This window comes from Vanacampus margaritifer, chromosome 13 (genome assembly GCF_051991255.1).
Source record: "Vanacampus margaritifer isolate UIUO_Vmar chromosome 13, RoL_Vmar_1.0, whole genome shotgun sequence".
Lineage (NCBI taxonomy): Eukaryota > Metazoa > Chordata > Actinopteri > Syngnathiformes > Syngnathidae > Vanacampus > Vanacampus margaritifer.
In genome coordinates, this window is record NC_135444.1 from 5,364,328 (window position 1) to 5,384,080 (window position 19,753).

The following is a 19,753-nucleotide window of genomic DNA, read 5'->3' on the forward strand; positions in this document are numbered from 1 at the left end:
GCAAATTTGCGAGTTTTAATTTAAGAATGACTGCCTTTTCATTTTATAAAGTGTCCCATTAACCACCAACGAATCCTCACATGATTAGACTATAGCTACGCTTCGTGTGTTTCTCGTAAGTATTTAAGTTTTTTTCTTGCAAATCTGCCACTTTATTAAGTTGCAAAAGTTTTTTCTCTGAATATTGCCCCCGCCCTCTAGAAAAAATATCGTATCGTAGCGTCCTACGGCGGAAATAAAAGGGGTAATTGTGCCCTATAGCAATAAACAACTTCTTCAACAGCAGTTCAGCCATGGGGGAAGTCGCCAAAGATTTGAGTGCAGCCGAAAGTGAAAACGAACTGTGGCCGATAATTCGGACGCATTTAGTCGCCCCCTAGCGAGTAAAAGTTAGGGACCAACTGCCAATTACATATTCCAGGTTGACATATGTGGGACAAATCACCATAAAAACAAACAAAAGTTGTTGTTTTTTCCAAATGGTAGACCACTATTTACTACAGCAGAAAATGTTATCTGTCATTGCAGAGACACGTGACATTTAAGTGGCAAAAATATTCAGATTTAGACAATAATATTCACAAAAAATCTACAAAAAAAACCTTTTCTCATTCTGTAATAATTGACAATGATAGGCCACTAACTACTACAGCTTAAAAATGTCATATCTGTCATTGTGGAAAAACAGGAGATATTTAACTCATTTGCTCCCCAAAACGTATAAATACATTCTATTTTAAATGTTTTATGTGTCCCAAAGACGTATTTATACGTTTATGTGTTTGTTTGTTTTATGCTAGAGCATTCAGAAGGCTTTGATGCAGCCTCTCAACTGCAAAAAAACGTTTGAAGAAATGGCAGTTATTACACAAACGGCCAGCAGGTGGCAGCAGAGCAAAAGAGATCAACCAGGGCCATGTTGAAAAAAAACCTAAATTACTCACAATTCTAAATAGATTTGTAAATAATGATAAAACTTAGCTATATTGTAATGCTAATTGCTGCAAAACGGAAACAGATAGAAATATACTTTTTGGATGAAAAAATAGACTCTAATCTTTCTATTGGCAGGTTCCATGTTTTTTATGGAAATAGAACACAATATTCTGTGGGCCTTGCAAAACCTGTCAAAATCCAGTAAAACAGTTGGGAGCTAAGGGGATTGCTTCTGTGAAAATGTCTGGGAGTGAATGAGTTAAGGGACAAATGTAGTTGCAAATTTGTTGTTTCTCCACAATGACAGATAAGATGACATTTTCAGCTGGAGTAAGCAGTGGTTTAACATTTGCAACTACTACAGCATTCAAAATAAAACAAAAATAATACCATTTTGTTTGTTGTATGTTGATTTGTCCTACCATTTACCATTTAAATATCTCACCCTCGAATATTTGTGGACCGTAAGAGTGAATATCAAACATCTAACTTTTACTCACTCCGCCAGCTAAATTTTACAACATGCTAAATTGAGAGCAGCCCCCCCACCCAGGTGACACACAATGACGCCACACCATAGAGAGGACAACTTCTTCCCAGCTTGCTCACCAGCTGTGGGTGGCAGCTGATTACCTTGCCATCTTTTTACCCACTATCTACGATTTGATTCTTGCTGTCTGTGATTTGTTACAAGTTGGACCTAATTTACACGGTATTTCTCACGCCGCGGGCCACACTGAGCAAGTGTTCAGGCCACATGCGGCCACCAGTTGCCCGTGCCTAGCACAACAGAGCAGTATAAAAGAGGATGCAGATGTGAAAAAACAGGAGAAACTTGCACATGCTCATTATGATTGCAGCACAGTGTCTATAAGAATCAAAAACGTCAGCCAAGTTACTCACCAGAGGCGTAGGGGATAAAGCAATGTTGCCTATGGAGGCTTTGAGCTCTTCAACTGAGGGCACTGCCACGACTTGATTAGATGGGAGGGGCTTAATCTTAATTTTGAACTTTTTCCTGTGTTCTTCCTCTCCTTCCGACTCATCAGAAGAGAAGAAATGGGTCTTGGGGCAACGTGGGAGATAAATGTCAAGGAAAAGTGTTCAAATCTTCACAGACTGTAATTGTTCAACTAACAAAACTAGAAAAGTAATCATGTGATCCTCTTCTAAACTTGCCAATTTGAGATCCGCATTGTTAATGAAATGTGTTTATCCTCACAATGTTTTTTTCAAATGAGAAGTAAAGCAGAGTAATTAGTAGAAAACTGATCTGTTAGGGTAAAATGTGTCAAAAATAATTTTTAGCGCATGTACTCACTCATGAAGGGATTATGATGCTCATATGTGTAGAAAACGTTGCTCTTTACTTTTTGAATGTTAAGCATTGAAAAACGGGTGACGACATAAAACAAGTCTCTCTAAATGTCATATAAATTGTTGCATTTTAGCCCTTAAGGTGTTTCAAACCCAAATAGACACATTTGAGAATAAAAAAGAGGTAAGGTTGTTGACAGTGCAATAAAATGTATCAAGCATTTGAGGATATTCGGCTCGTCTGCCTCATCTTCAGGTCTGATGCTATAACCCTCTTCATCCACCTCAGGAGAATTCTGAAACACAATCAATCAATGTAAAACTCCATTAAGTTTCTATAGGGAGATATAAATTATATAACTGACACTTTGAGTACTTTAAGTTAATCTGGCAATACATTAAGTCCCCGTGTGTCAAATGGGTTCTTACATATCTTTCCCAGTCAATTTCTCCATAGAATCCATTTGGGGTTCCATTGGTCTTTCTCTGAGACTGAAAAGAGATGATAGTGAAACACAGGCCTCATCAGACAATCAAGTTACAAGCATTTCCTGTGATCGTATATATTTGAAAAGTGCTTACATTGCTTCAGTAATATCTAGGTGACAACTAATTGGTTTATTTTGTTTGTTTTGTATATTCATAAACCTTATCTTGGTGATAGTTGTAATTTCTAAGATTCTGACTAACAACAACACCAGCAATACTAACAATGAGTGGTATTTGCTACCTCAGTCTTCTAATGGAAAAGATACTTGGAACTAAAACATCCATACTGCTCTACTCTACAGGCTAGTCTACTTTTAGGACTAGAACTTCACTGTATTCAGTACCGATTCAACCTCTTGGGGTTCCTGGCAAGTAAAAAGCACAAAGAAAATGTACGTATTTTAACAACTCAAGTAACTACAAAGAAAAAAGGAAAAAACATCAAGATTTAACCACAATCCCCCCCCCAAAAAAAAACATGATAAATGTACTTTAGTGTGTACTAGATTTAAGTGTACTTACACCCCCCTCTCTGTCTGGGGACCCCCTGTATGAAATGAAAGATGAGAGGAAAAAGAAAACTTAGCTTATATCTGTCTCAAACACATTTTGAATGACATTAAAGTCATATAACATATAGCAGAAAGACAAACTATTTCTTCTAAAAATTGAAAATAAACAAAAAAGAAACAGTGTATATAAAGTGTTGTTTAAATCCTTTTTGAAAGACAAAAAAAATGCACACATTATGCAAGTACTGTAAATAGCTTCCGCTGAAAATGGCATTACAGTTGCTCGGTAATAACCAATCACGGCTCAGCTTTAGAAAACAGGCGAGCCATGATTGGTGGTTACTTGAGTTCTGAGCTACTGTGATGTCATTTTCAGTCGACAGCAAGTGGCAAAACGGCCCCCTGAGAAAAAATAGCTGGATTTCACTTTTAACTTCCACAAATGCACGACTAATCAGAATACTGTGTTTATACTACTGGGGCTTTATAAAAAAATTTGGGTTCACATCTCATTTAACTGGTTTAGGATCATTAAATACAACCTGTAATGAAAGGAAGATAACTTACGTTGAGTCATTGTCTTTCTCTTTCTTCCGTATCCCGAAGGCCTTCCTGGTACGTTTTTTCAGTCCTGAGAAGGAGAAAGAGGCATCACTAAAATGTATCTTTTTTAATTGGTATTATTGATAATTTTACTCCACTAAAAGCAAACACTTTCTCAGAGCTATATAAAGCATGTGTTCATGGTCAGATGTCAGACGTACAGAGCCTTGTATTGGTAGTCACCCATCATAGTCAGGATGACAACACCTCTGCCTCAGTTTAAGCCAGGAAAAACCCTGTATAAAATAAAGCCTATGGATCGACAGAAAGGAAGCAGATGTTTTCCCCCCCCCAAATTTCACTTCTTTTTTTCTTTTTCTTTTTTACTTTTTTTTCTCTGCAATTTTCATGAACATGAAAAGTCATAAAACAAAAAAACAAAAATAACTGGGGTACTGGAATCTAAATCTTTAACAAAGTTCAATTAGTTTAGTGATGTAGTCTGCTTGTCCAATTCTTGTCGTTGAGTGAACAATGTACATTTTCTCAATTTTTTTTTCCATATCATATATCAGGCCCACAATTTTGTGCCAGTCCTCAAGTGTCGGGGGTCCAGGGCTGAGCCACTTCTTCCAAATTGCACTTTTGCTATTTGAAAACCACAATATACTACTTTGTACACTGCAATGTACATTTGAATTTGATTAATTGTTCAGCCCTACTAAACAGTATTCATATAGGATCTACACAAATATGATGACCTACACTGTACTTAGATATTAAGATATAGTCAAACATTAAGATAAAGATATAGTTTGAGGGTTGAAAATTTGCACCATTCATCCTCTCTATTCCATGGTTAAATAGAGTATTTTCAGCTGACAAAAACAGCACCGCACAATTAAAACTGCCCCTCAGCACTGAATAATCCCATTTTACAAATACAATTCTACTTTAAAAGTGTCATTTTAACACATTATATTTGCCTACTTTCTCTGTGTTCCATTTTACTTTCACACAATGAGTGGAATACAAAATAACATTGTGTCAGCTTTTTGACTAAAATCTCAGCATATTTTAGATGATCAGCACTGCCATTAAGATGAATTGACGTTAATGTCTTACCCCAGATGAAAGCCCAGTTGTCACCCTCCATCTCTTCTTTGCTACTTTGACTCGCATTCTTCCTCGCCGTCAACTGACAATGACCTAACACCAGCTGACCAGCCTATGCCTCCTCATGCACTGTCAACTGCACGCATGCACATACACTGTCAACTGCATGGAAGGAACCTAATGCTACCTAACACTGATCAAACTGTAACACACACCAGCATACACACATACACACACACACAAAGTAACACAACGCTAAAGTCACACTCCTGTTCTTGATCTGTCTTGCAGTCAAGTACACCACAAGTTAATCGGTGCATGCATTAAAGACTTGTCACTGATTAGTCAAATGCAACTTTCCATATGTATTGAGACAAATAAACTACACTTTTAATATATCACACATAGGGCTGAATCCACAAAGAATAAATTGTGCCAGCTGATAGTTCATTAATTGCACTTCATTTGCCCCGTCTTAACGTCCTATTCACAAAGGATATTGTGATAAGGAAACGCCACTGCAAACACAGTGTTTGAGAGCTGAGCACAGTTTGCACCTGTTTTCTCCCTGATTGCCACACACAGCAAAATATAAATAAGTATAACTGCTGGCATTGCGCCAGGAACACCAAGGCAGAACAATGGCAGGAAGAGACTGCTTCACTCACTTCAAATCACAACTCAAAGCACACCTGTTTAAAACTGCCTACTTAACCTGATGTAATTTTGCTCTGTCCCTTTCTGTTTGTTTGTTTTTTGTATACAGTATATATAATGTGAGCTTAGAGTCCCGACCGCAAAGGTGCGACGCAGACGGTCAGAAAACTGTTATTAGACATCACCAAAATTCATATGGACATCTCTATTGATGTCTATATTGATCACAGAAAATATCAAAATGATCACCATATATTTGAGTTTAAGTCCATAAACTCATTCACGCCCAGTCATTTTCACTGAAGCAAGCCCCTTCACCCTGGCTGTTTTACTGGATTTTGACTGATTTTGCAAGGCCCACATAATATTGTGTTCCATTGCTATAAAAATATGGAACCTACCAAAAGAAAGATTAGTCTTTCTTCTTTCATCAGGAAAAGGGTACATTTCCATCTGTTTCTGTTTTGCAGCAATTAGCATTAGAATATAGCTATGTTTCATCATTATTCACAAATCTGTCCTGGTTGATCTTTTATACTCTGTTGCCGCGTGCTGGCTGTTTTTTGTAATAACTACCATTGCTTCAACCATTCTTTTCAGTTCAGAGGCTGCATCAATGCCTTCTGTATGCTCTAGCATAAAAAAAAAAAAAATTTTTAAAAAACATATAAATACGTCTTTGGGAGCATGGTAATATTTAAAATAGAACCTATATATATATTTTTGGGTGAGCGTTTATAAGAGGAAGACTGATCCATAAAATAAAAAATATTGGCGTATATATATTTCATATTCTGACATTTGTACATGCAAAGAACGTATGTACACATCTCAGAGTAAATGTACTGTAAATTGTAAATCTCACAGCATAAAAGTTCATGTGAAATAGCATGTGACCACACTGCAGTGGTCCTGTAAATCAATGTCGCGCAATTTAACAGAGAGTTGTGTACACTTTGTATAATGACATAATTACTTCCGCTCAGAAGGATGCAGGCAAAAGTACTAATGTAATTTAACAGTGTCTTGTTGAGAAGCTGTAATTTGATTCTAAAATAGAAGATGAATTAAGGAAGACATTGAACTATACTTCAAACCTTAAATATACATGTTTGCTGTTACATTTCTCATCTCTTTCCCCATTTTAGAGTACCGGTAAATTATAAAATTGACCCCAAAAAAGAAGGAAAAAAAGCCACAGAATGAACCTTACCAGAAGAGTAGAGTATGTTATTAAACTGATAATTGGCCCGCATTTTCACCTCCGGGAAGGGGTTGGCACACTTGTTTTAAAATAACAGCAACAACAACAAAACAGCCGCCTTAGAAACACAAATTACACCTTACTTCCATAATAAAACTAAAAACATGTGCAAAAGTGGTTAAGATGTTCTCCAAAACGATCTTGTAAACTATGCAAATCTCCACTCAAGTATTTCAACAGTTTTGGCTGTAGATTGAAAAACATTCTCAATGTCATAGATGTAACAGCCAATCAATATGCGCATGAGCTTTCACTTACAAAGAAATACATAACCAGGTTAAAGCTAGCAAGACCCAGCCTGATGCCATGCTGCCGTCAAACCATACTGTACAAATTCAGTTTTTACTGTATACATAATATAGTGATTTACAACAATACTTTATCTATAATTTCATGTATACCTGTGGATGAAATAGTGAAGCGTGCACTCTCTCTCGCGGCGTCTCGCCTCTTAAAATAATCTTAGATTATATATTGGTCAACCCATTCCTTACGGGTGGGACTGTTAACCTGGCATGCATATAAATGTGCACAGTGCAGTAAAATGTCTTATTTTATTTTAAGTGGATTAAACTAAAAAAAAATTGGGTAAAAAAAAAAAAAGCAATGGAGTTACCTAGCAGGGTTACCTGTTATGTGGCAGCCCAACACAGTACTATACTGACTAATGTGTGACCCTGCTTTTAGTGCCTTGTTAGCATTAACTATTACTTGTTGCACCAGATGCATTAATAGAGTGTTTTAAGTGATGTTAATTAGTGTAAGTAAGTTACTGTGTATCGATTGCTTTAGCCACCTACTTCTGCTACTGGAAGTGCTGTGCTCTGTCTTTCAGAACAGGAGCATCATTCAGGAAGTTCTATGGTAATTGTGTAAATTGTAAATGTTGCCAGAGCGATGCGTCGAAACTACACTCTAAGCTCTGTATCATGATTTTATCAATGGTCTGAATGAAAGTCTTGGCCACGTAAAATTGCTAACTGCTCCACTCCCGCACAGTCAAAACTTACGTACATGGATCCGCTTAGGCATCGAAACATGGTACTATTTGATTTTATGTGAAACAGTGCTCAGTAGGGCAGACCCAAAATCTGTCTATACTAGGGGTGTTCCATATCATACCTTCTACGATATTACCGGTGTATTTTTTTGGGTGATAAAAATGTGAACGATCGTGAAATTTACATGATGACGTAATGTGTAACATCATACATTTCCAATATGAAAAAGTCTAGCTAGTTACCATTGTGAGTACACGTTCATGAGGGGTGTTGCTTTGGTTAGAGATGGGGAGAGGGTAACCTTGCCAGCAAGCTGAATTCTCACAGTATTTGTTCACAAACATCAGGAGAATCCATCCTGTACTGCTCCCCGCTGATCCGTTCGCAACCGACCTATTTTTAGGTTGGACCAATCAGGTGTTGTTGAGGGTGGGACATGAAGCTGTGACAAATTCAGGAAGCGCTGAGCCCGTGGGAAACAAACAAACCTAACATGACGAATGGACGCTGCAATTAATTCTGTTCACGCAGAGTTACTCAGTTCCCTTTTTGGAGAACAGTGAGAGGCGCTTTGTGCATTTTTAGTTGGTAAAGACGTTTGTGCTTTTTGTTCTCCTACGACGACAGCATTCAAATCTGTTGCCGTGATTGGTCAAAACAAAAGTTTGGTAGGCGTGCACAAGTCCAATCAGCTCGAAGTATTGTACAGAATGTCCCTCCTTTCACGAGCAAATCACAGTGGAGCAGTCCCAGACTGATATTGTGAAGAACTTCCTTGAGTTAATCTGGCTATTGTCAGGTTAGGGGGACGAGGAAGGAGTGGAGATTCAAATTATGCTAGTAGCTTTAAGATGGCATACTGCACCTTCAAGATTTGTATTTGAGTATGCCGCTATAGAATTTATTGGCTAAGCTGGAATGAGCCAAGAAGCTGGCTGAACATTGTTTTTTAACACTTTGAGAGACAAATCCCATTCATACAAACACACATTAAGTTCCCCAAGTGGTGTTTCGTGCTACAGATATTAAAATGCTCAATATACTTTTGCTGTTTGTACGTCCTGCAGCACAACACAAATGGCAAAGTAGAGAAACCTACCTCTCCTCAACACTACACAGACAAAGTAGAATAGTTAACAAATAGGTGGCTGTTGAGTCAAATCAGTGCAAATTTGATTTCACGCAATTATGAACATTAAAGGCCACTTAGTGCACAAGATAATCACCAGACACATACAAGCACCGTGACAAAGCAGTTAAGATTGTCACCTGCGGTTCAAGGCCCCTGCACACGAGGCTGTGGCTGCTGTCCTTGGGCAAGGCACAGATATCCAGAATTGCTCCCCGGGCGCTTTAAGCAGCCCACTACTCCAGTGTGTGCCACTATCAGTGTATGTTCACTGCAATGGGTGAAATGCAGAGGTCAAATTTCGTGTACATGACAAATAAGATGATTTTGTCTCTTTCGAATTCCTCTTCACATACTGTACTTGGCCAATAAAGATGATTCTGATTTATCTCTCTATAGCTGGATGCGTCTCAAGTCAGTGTAACAATTTGGTGTCCTTTTTCCTGTGGATGCTAAAAATAGGTCCTGGCTGTACTATCCAGGTGGCTACACTGCAAGCTATCAATTTGCTGTACCAATTCAGTTAGTCTGAAGATGTAAAGAAACGCCCGTATTAGATGACAGTTTTGTTTTAAGGGAAAAATAGAGCTGTTTCACTGCACATCATCATCCACTGTTGAGGAAAGTGGGTCAAGTGCCAGAAACCAAATACTGCAATAGCCGTTTCTGTTGCAATGACAAAGAGATACTTGGGAATGCCACAACCTCATGATGCATCCATTTGTATACTTGCTCTTTTTTTTTATTCATTTGAGCTATTATATTGAAAGTGAATTAATAAAGGAAACTCAGTTTTTAGAAGAAGTCCAACGAAAATATAAAAGAACTACAAAAATTAACATACTGTCTGCTTTATTGTTTTGTCTGAAGAAATGATCAAGATATTTTGCCTGTTGATGTGATGACACTGACCCCAATATTCATTATTTAGGTTGTCAATCATCTTTCTACTGCCAACTGTTAAGTCCTGGTCGAACATAAGAAACAAACCTCAGTATAAAATGTGTGAGGCATGAGAGACAACACCGACAACATGACCATGCATTTTCTCTTTAAATTTATTTAACCAGGTAGATCAGCTGAGAACCGTTTTTCATTTACAATTACGACCTGGCCAAGAGGCTGCATAAGAGGCAGTTACATGAAAATAATAAGAGTAACACAATATTAAAACCACAAGGTAATGCCTTTGCTGTATGCATTAGATTTTTTGACTTGAGGATCAAACAGTAGTTACTCTGTTTATTATAAACAATATGTTCTCTTCAAGAGCAAGTATGCTCTTTGCATAAAATATTTATAGGATTTTCGTAATGCAGTGATTCATTCAATGATTTATACTTTGGTCTCAAACAGTGGCTGCACATAAAGTATGATACGCAGATGAGCGGGTGGATAATATTCCTCAAAACGAAGATATGTGTCATATCTTTTGCACAAGAGGAGGAGGAGGAGGTAAAGGGCAGGGTGAGTGGTGGTTGGATGACGCCTTGAGAATAATATACTCTAAATGCAGTGACAATTAAAAACTAATTAACCACAATTTAGAATACACTAAACTACACAGTGGATGTGCACAGGAAATTTAAAGGGAGTGCATTTATGTTTTTTTTCCTTCTTTTCACTAAATGTGTTGGCAGTCTAAATTATCAGATGTTAATGTACTAGGGTGTGGGTGGGTCTAGAAGTACTTAACTATCCATCCATCAATCCATTTTCTTAACCGCTTGTCCGCACAAGGGTCGCGGGGGTTGCTGGAGCCTATCCCAGCTGGCTTCGGGCAGTAGGCAGGGTACACCCTGAACTGGTTGCCAGCCAATTGCAGGGCACACAGAGACGAACAACCATACTCACAATCACACCTATGGACAATTTGGAGTGTCCAATCAACCTGCCATGCATGTCTTTGGAATGTGGGAGGAAACCAGAGTACCCGGAGAAAACCCACGCGAGCATGGGGAGAACATGCAAACTCCAACCAGAAAGGCCGAAGCCTGGACTCGATCTCCCATCCTCTGCACTGGGAGGCGGACGTGCTAACCAGTCAACCACCGTGCCGCCAGCACTTAACTAATCCACTGGAATTGCAACACAACCTGCAATATTTTTGCGTCAGAGACCAGTAATTTGGGGGTCATGACCTCTAACAAAGCAACTGTTGCAATGATCGAGTTCATGGCGATTGTTTATGGAAAATCCTATGGATTCCAATCCCAACCTAATTTTAGCTCAAAATGACAGAATTATTCAAATGTGTGTGAAATTTGCAATTAATTGAATCATCAGCTTTATACTGTACTGATACCCTGTACGGCGTAGTATTCAACCATATGCAACATGTACCGGCATCCTTGGCCTTTTTGTTTTCTTGCCATCCACAAACATGGAATTCACCACAATTCCCAGCTTGGTGTCTGTCGGCAAGGGGGCATGTCATATCCATCTATTCATATCTGTGGTAATGGCACTGATGTAATCAGTGATAATGAAGCAGTAGCATAGCATAATAGTTGATAATAAATTATGTCATCAGAAAGCTGAGATGACAAAACCTATTTTCTGAAATACAGGTCACTGTGACTCATTTTGATGTACAAATGTGGCTCAATTTTCCCCCATTAAAAAAAGCTTTTTCTGAGAAATTCTGATTAAATTTTATTGTGTATGTAATTTTACAGTAATCAAGGTTCTGCAAAGCTATAGTAGTAGTAGTAGTAGTAGTAGTAGTAATTAGGTTCCATGTGCAGCTGATTGAAGACCTGCATATCAGCAGCATGAGGATGAGCTCAGTACAAATGAGTGGCATCATAGCAGCTGGACAGCGAGTAAATCACCAGTGAATTCAACCAAAAAATGAACAAGAAACACAAATGAATAACTCATTTTTCCATCATAAACAGTAAACCCACAAAAATTTGTTAACAGTTCATATTGATATCATCAAAACAATGACACATGTATAAACCACCACAAAATTACATAAAGAATCGTAATTACTTTTAGACACTTTCTGTCCGTCTTGTTCATACTGCGCATGCTGACTAGGGGTGGGCGAAAAATCATCGTCATCGATATTATTGTCATCTTAGCTTTTACGATGTCCAATTTAACATTATCAAGTTTTAATACTATCTCTAAATGGGGGGAAAAAACGGCTCAATTAATTGGCTGAAAGGCAGTGACGTGCGGTCAGGATAGGCAAGGTAGGCACTGCCTACCCTAGGCTGAAATGAAAGGTGAAACCGTTTGGCTTTTTCTATTTTAATTATTTCTTTCATTTCAGAAAGCCTACACTACCTACAGGTTTAAAAGTGACAACATTTGGTGATTTTCATACCTCAATTAAAAATGACTCATTACTTGGTTTGGCCTGCAGGCAAAAATGCTACAAAAATTATCCTCCTGAAGGCACACCGCTACTGTGCTTTTCTCAGCCCTGTCCGCGTAGTGATGTGTGTTCGCGCATGCGTAGTCAGTTTCCCAGTAGAAAAGTCCTTTACGCAAATAGGCAGACCTTTTTATGTCGCTGTATTATTCCTATGCAAACGTACGTTCGCACAGTGGATTTGTGAATTCCAAACACACTTAGTGTGCAGCAGAGCGGTAAGATGACGCCACATCTGGAGAATATAAAACTATTTTCACTCCTTTCTTTTGAGGGAAAACGCCATCTTTTGAAGGATGGGAGACCAACGCCTTAGCTACCGGATCTTCAGCAAAGTAAGGAACAAAGAATTATTCATACTTTTCACAAATAATGGTGCAAAAGGAAAGATTGGCATTGTGGATGTGCTTTGATTAACTGGCTGTTTCACTTTACATAGTGTTTGGCATTGCTATTGCTAGCTTGATTTTGTGAGGAATTAGGCTGTTTTACAGGGAGATATTCACTTTATACATTCTTTCCGGGCATCCGGGCGACTTGAAATGATTAAATTTTCGTTGTGCGGCAAATGGGACTGCAACGTTTACGGTGGCTGGCAGACTGCGCACTGGCTGACGGTGGCCCAGAACGTTAGCTGAGTGGCAAGTGTTAAGCTGCCGCACTGGAGGCGATGGGTACGTACCACGCGCGAAGTAAAAAAAAACGGAAAAAAGATTGCGGAGCAAAAAATTTAAGACTTTTCTACCTGTATAGGGGAGGCATATGTTAAAATAGTTTGAATGTATGGCATCTTGTATCTGAGTATCAAGTATTTCGAGGTCAGGCTGAGTGTCTTCTTTTTTTGGGAAATGAAAATATGGTCACCCTAGGATACGCTCTACACTCGCCTGCCAACACACAAATTAGTAATTGGTGTGTCCGTCTCAATTTGCGACTGCCTGCCTACCCCAACCTAGAGCTCACTGCACGTCACTGCTGAAAAGTAGGAGGAAGTGATGAAAGTTCTCATTTGGCGAATCAGCGTGCATAGACGGAAGAGGAGGAAGTGATGCGTCTTCATTCTGAAAATTAGCAACCAGGATTCAGTCACGTGACTGATGGTGGTGGTGGCGCCAGCCGTGAGGAAGACGGGAGAAGCGTTTACAAGTGACAACATGGAATCGAAGTCTCGTATTAGTGACTAATAAACTTAGCAAGACTTAAGTCCACGTCCCTAGCCTGGAAATTATTTGTGGTTGACAAGACCAAAATAACATCGTAACGTGTGCCGAAAAACGCTCGCCGTGAAAAGCACTTCTGTTCCAACACGGACCATATGGAGGATTATGTGACTTTGAGACTCCACAAGTACGACTACCACTAAAGACAAGATAAGTAAAGCAGCCAAACAAAATCAGAAAAGCCTCACTGCATTGAGCTGACACACACTGTAATTGACAAAGCAAGTAAACATTGGCAATGCCTCACAAATGCTGCCGTTATGCAAGCAAGTAATCATTGACCGGATGTTCCAATCCATATTGGCTTAATATTAAATTTTTACCCGCTTGTATTCCGCATCACAGCTACATTTACGACTATATCACGTGTATTATGTGCAGGACAACTTCAGAAATCACCTATCAAAAGATTGCGGCTGCATTTGTTGTCATTACAATATATACTGGCTCTTTCTTACTATTATATATATATATATATATATATATATTATATATATTCGTTCTATCACCATCAAATCAACATTTATAAAATATATATATGTAAAGTAGTCCATTTACCATTTACCAGATGTATTATTATGGAATAATAACATACATTTAATTGACAAAGATTCAGAAAAATCAATGAAAACACCTCATATAGCCTGGAATTAATAATACAGCTTTCATTGTTAAATGTTGCCGTAGAATATTGTTGTAAAATGTTTTGCAGAAGATGTATTGAGCAAATTAAAATACTGTATAAACAAGAGCTGTTCAAAAACACTGTCAATAATTATTCTGTAAAGAGAGTGCAGATTTACAAGATTTTTTTTTTCTTTCTGTAGAACATCGTCAAAATATCGTAATCGTGTTTTTTTGAGATATTTTATTTTGGCCCATATCGCTCACCCCTAATGCTGCACTACATCTATACAAATATTGCAAGCATTTACAATATGCTTGACAAAGTCAAGGTCATGAAACTGAGCAGAACCAAACAATGCTTTTTAGCTGGTACCAAGTTATATGTCCTAATTCTCATCATCTATTCATTACCACCAATTTAGAGACTTAGAGGTAATATACAACAGTAGATTTATTCGCAATATACATATTTTTAATACACACAAAAGTGTATAGCATAAGTGTCCCTTCTCTGTGTTTTAGTGTGAATAGGCATTGTGGCCATGTCATGAGATTTGGTTAAACTACTGTACAGTTTATACATCATTATACTCCCATGTTTACTTTTTTCCTTTACTCACTGCTGATAAAATGTGTGGCTGCTGTTCTGTGGCAAAGTTGCCATGTAAAAATGAAATCAGAAGAGTCAGTGTCATCATCCATTTGAGAGCTGTTGGAAGAATGAAATAGAAGACAGTTCCTCACCCCCGCAGACAGGTATAACAAATGAAAGGTCCCATGCCATCGAAATCTGTTTTTTCTTTTTTTTTATGTTTTACGCTTAACGGGTCTAAACGAGTATGGGACATAGTTGCTGTTTGAAATATAATGGGTTTGTCATTTGCATATAATTGTTTTGACTTGTCAGGGGTCGCCACAGCAAGGTACATGCTTGACACAATAAGCCTTTGAAAGGTAAATGCACGCAAAACAAGCAGATATAAATTTCGACTCCTTGTGACGAAGTCACCATAATCATTACTCAAGTACCCACCCACTCAAAGTCAAATTGATGTGACATTTCATCCTGACAACCAATCAGCAACAAGAAAATGCTCTGTCACTCACAATGTCTGACATCAGTGGCAGAGAAATGATCTTTTACACAATTCTGTCCTCTTCACATGCATATGAGTACGCAACTCGTATTAACTAAATACGTATATACTGCAATCACTTCCTGTGGCTGCGTTTTTGGCATCACAGTGCTGGTGTATACTCTGCTAATTGAAACTGACATCTGTTTGCATTGGGCTCTACTCTAAAGCCATACACTAAGAATACATACAGTTCGTGGTCACATTCATCCCTAAAAAAACAACAATGGAGAACGTCAGAATCAACATTTGGTACTATGTTAGAGCACTACAAGTTAGTGTTGGTATTTGGCAAAACTACAGTATGTTGTAGAAAGGAAGATTCTTGGTGAAATGTAGTAAGAGACATTAAAAAGCAGCATTTCATTCACAATTAAACATATTTGGTCAACAGTTTTAACTTGTGTCAATTATCTCAGTATTGTATCACTTCTTGAGTAATCTTAAAAAATATTTTCATTAACATTTTTTTCTCTAATCCAGGACACTTAAGAACAACCATTATATATACGGTAAAATATTAGAGCCCGAGCTAAAGCTTGCTGAAGCATAATCATCCATCCATCCATACTATGAAGGGCTAGCCAAACTAAATTATTAGCTATTAAACAGCTATAAACTCATACAGTGCTTGGCTATTTTACTGACGGAAGTAGTTTGTTGTCACGTTGAGAATAAACCTGTCAGCTGCCACAGAATTACACAAGTATGTCTGTTTATCTGGCCCTGAATCTTGCACGTGATTGTGAAAGTGTCAGTGAAACTGGGTGTGCCTGCTTTAAAAACAAAATGCCATTCAGGAGGGTTGTACTGTCACTGAATACATTTCCAAACAAGCACTAACAGAGAGCAAAACAACATTTCGATAGTATATTTCCCCTTTCCATAGAACTTCTTGACTGTGTGACCATTAATAATTTTTATTATCAGAAAGTTAGTCTGGGACCTCTGTCAACTTATTTTCAACCACAAAACCAAAGTGGACTTATTCCACTGTGACAATTTCAACAAAAGGTTTTCTTCTATGTCTCATACTCGGTGACATCAAGAGACAGTAGTTCATTGAAATATCCGGATTGTTTATTCTATTTTCAGAAAAGGACGATGGCAACATCTTTCGGTACTTATTGATGTCAGCAAAAGTTGTCAGGATGCTAATGCCTACATACATTAACATTCACATACTGTAAAATATTAGTTTTCCACCTGTACAGCTGAGAAGTTGGGCCTACAGTTTATGCTTTGACACTGTAACATGGATGAAGGTGATTACACTTGGTATAAAAGTTGTTTGACCTGAGTCACCAGATCTGAAAAGATGCATGAAATTGTTAAGGATTTCTATCCAGTGGGAACAATGTTTGTTTCAAGAAAGCTGGCAGGCTGGTTTGTGGTTACTGATTGTTGTTTCTGGTGCACCATCTCCCATGCGTTATAACTGCAACTGTGTTTTTTTATGCCACCAAATTCAGCATTTACTTCAACAAAATTGTATATGGGCAGTTCTCAGAAAATATGTTCCAGCGAGATGCTCAAACGCTGACCCATTTTGAGTCAATATTTTTTTCCCTATACAATCAATCACCAGATTTCACTGCTTATAATATTACAAACAGACTCGAGATAACATAAACAACCTTACTGAGATTTATGCAGTCATTTGTGTGTGAAAGTATTTTGAGCTGTGAAGAATAGCCAGTGTTCCTGTTCGTGACATGCCAGCACACCCATGTAATTAAGAGCCTTAAAATGCATCTGCATCTCTAGATTGTTTTATCATTTACATCATACGTTGAGATTTTCTTCAGTTGGAGAAGCAAAATACTGCTGCAATTTTTTGTTTTAGGTGAACATCTCAAAACAAGTCTGCAGTGTAACCGGTTGCACAAGTTTTATTTTTAAAATGTGGAAAAAAGACTAAGGATCTTAGTAGTTTGCTCTAAACATTTCATTTATATTAGAGGGAACTACTTAATGTGCAGTTTAAACATGGTTTACATTGTTTGACAGGTATTGCTCAGTGTTTTACAATTTAAAAAAAGAAAGAATATTGAAGGTTTATCCAGTTGGTTATGAGGTGGAAAAAAATCAAGAATGGCAAAAATCGAGATCGGCAGGTCAGGTTTTTTAAAAGATCGGTGATCAGCCTAAAAAGTGTGATCAGTGCACCCCTAGTAAAAATGTTTTTTTTTTTTTTTTTACTTGAGTGCTCAGTGCTTGTTGCTCAGTTACAAAGCATTCCAATAAGAAACAATGGTACTACGACATTCAACAATCTCTTGCAAACAAAGGGCTGACTGAACTATCTTTATTTAGAAATAGCACACACTGCTAGGTTTGATCTAAAGCATGTATTATTTTTATCAGGTTTAATTACGTTTAATTTTTGGGGCCTTGTGAGTTCCCAGAACCACCCATATTGATTAAAGGTATAGTGTGTATTATTTATTGTCTTCTAGTATTTAACCAATAGAATGCAACAATTTTGAAGCACAAACACTGTGGTGCCTCAGAGAGACCACATTTCGCAAAGCTACCACTAATTACTACCAATTATTATTTAGACTGAGCGAGCGAGTGAGCAAGAGTGGCTAGCATGAACTCGCTAGAGATGCTAACAAGAGCAGCTAGCAAGAGAAGCTAGTAAAAGCTAGCGAGAGAAAAGTAGAGGGAGACAAACGGCGGAAATGAGATTCAGCGATGACCACGTGCAGGACCCAGCTGTGGAAGGTCGTCGAACCCATTGGGTCAAACACTATGCAAGCACCATCAGAGGCTAACTACTAGTAAAAAATGTACGATGATGTGAGAGAACAATTTTTTATTCATATTATTGAAATTAATAGTGTGTGGGTGTGGGGGGGGGGTTAAATGAATGAATTATTAGTTCACCCCTAGATAATACACACTGTCCCCTTTTTCTTTTCTTTTTTAAACATACAAGATATGAACATTAAGCATGTGCATCTCTGTTTCTTCTCAAACCCATTACCAAAACAGTCATGAGTCAGCCTCATGCCAGTTGCCAGGAAACCAGATGGCAGCTGCAGAGATTCTCTAAATAACTGTGGGTCAATTGAACATAATAGGCAAGAAACATTTTGAGGATTTGATAGCCTTCTTGACAGTATGCAAATATAATAATACAACTATACATTTTAAGCCGACAGATATGAAAATTGAACATCTTGGTATTATATTGTAAAAGCGATTTTAGTTTGTATAATGCCAGGTACAATAAACGAGAACTAAGGCTATTAAGTTGAGGCTCTCATAATATACACTATGTCCTTCCTGAACTCTGTTCTGCAGCATTAGGGTTTATTCAAATTAATCTTGCAGTTGACCTGGCCCACAAGTACTTAGAATGTATAGGCCTTTAGGTCTGACACCTTCAGCTGTGCATTGAAAATTAACATTTTGCGGTATTTTCTGTTGCTCATAGAAATGTTTATTTTGAAAAAAACTTTTAACACATCATTCCAGTAACAACCAAACATGAGATGCAAAGAGGTCTTCTTGTCAGCCAATGGAAAGAACTATTGACCACTTGCTTCTGTGCCTTGCACATGCAGTAATCATTAGATTTCTTGAAACCCATGTATTACCCATACAAGCCATGGCATGAAGCTTTAAAAAGCAAAGCTAACAGGGATTAGCTTCCAATTTTAACACTTGACTATAATCCTGCAATCACACAGGCCATGCTAAGCTTGAGCTAGCCATGCAAATAGACTGTAGACTATTTTTCTCTCTAAAGGTGTCTGTCCAACCGTTTGGCTGGCTATTGAAAAATCTGGTCAAAGAAAGGACAGCAGCAGGAGAAGGGGAGCTTTACATGACCCGATTCTTAATCAGAAATAATTCCAATAGCGCGTGTAGCATTTGATTAACATATCTCCTTCAAAGTTCTGACGTAGTGGGTTTGAACCTTGTCTCAGACCCACATAAGTGGAGTTTCCATGTTAGCTTCATTTATTTGTGGGTTTTCTCTGGGTATTTCGCTTGAAGGACAATGGTCAACTGGAGACCAGTCCAGTGTGTACTCCGTGCTAGAAAATGTATGGATAGATGGCAGGCAGGCCATTATTATTTCGCCAAGCCATCACACTGGCAAGTCAATGGGTCTGTCTGACTGTGGAGGATTAAACTGTATTTTACAGATTGACTTTGTGGTGTCAAGGTGTCAGTCTGACTCCCAGACAAGTGTGCTGTTTGCTTTGGGCAATGTGGAATATTGACAAGGTGCGTCATTTATCAACCAGTGAAGTTGCTCACAACTGCACATTAACAAAATAGGAATAATATTTAAAAGTAACAGTTTAAAAATTGGTCTTATCCAGGGTCAGGTAATGGGGACATCAGCTTTAGCAGGGAAGTCCAGACATCCCTCTCCCCAGCCACTTCGCCTTGCTCCTCCG

At 38.1% G+C, this 19,753-nt stretch overlaps 1 protein-coding gene across 6 annotated transcripts in view; it reads right to left on the reverse strand.

Annotated features, from left to right (window-relative positions):
* The window catches only part of sgip1a (SH3GL interacting endocytic adaptor 1a), a 53,636-nt gene that overhangs the window by 30,847 nt on the left and 3,036 nt on the right, over positions 1 to 19,753 (reverse strand). For 5 of the 6 annotated variants that reach the window (XM_077583342.1, XM_077583345.1, XM_077583344.1 and 2 more), the window contains 6 exons: positions 3,822 to 3,885; positions 3,265 to 3,289; positions 3,087 to 3,107; positions 2,683 to 2,745; positions 2,486 to 2,549; positions 1,840 to 2,012 (listed from right to left, as the gene is read on the reverse strand). In XM_077583342.1, coding sequence (XP_077439468.1) covers positions 1,840 to 2,012; positions 2,486 to 2,549; positions 2,683 to 2,745; positions 3,087 to 3,107; positions 3,265 to 3,289; positions 3,822 to 3,885 — 410 coding nt within the window. The remainder of the gene's footprint in view (positions 1 to 1,839; positions 2,013 to 2,485; positions 2,550 to 2,682; positions 2,746 to 3,086; positions 3,108 to 3,264; positions 3,290 to 3,821; positions 3,886 to 19,753) is intronic. The other variant, XM_077583343.1, reaches the window with a different exon arrangement.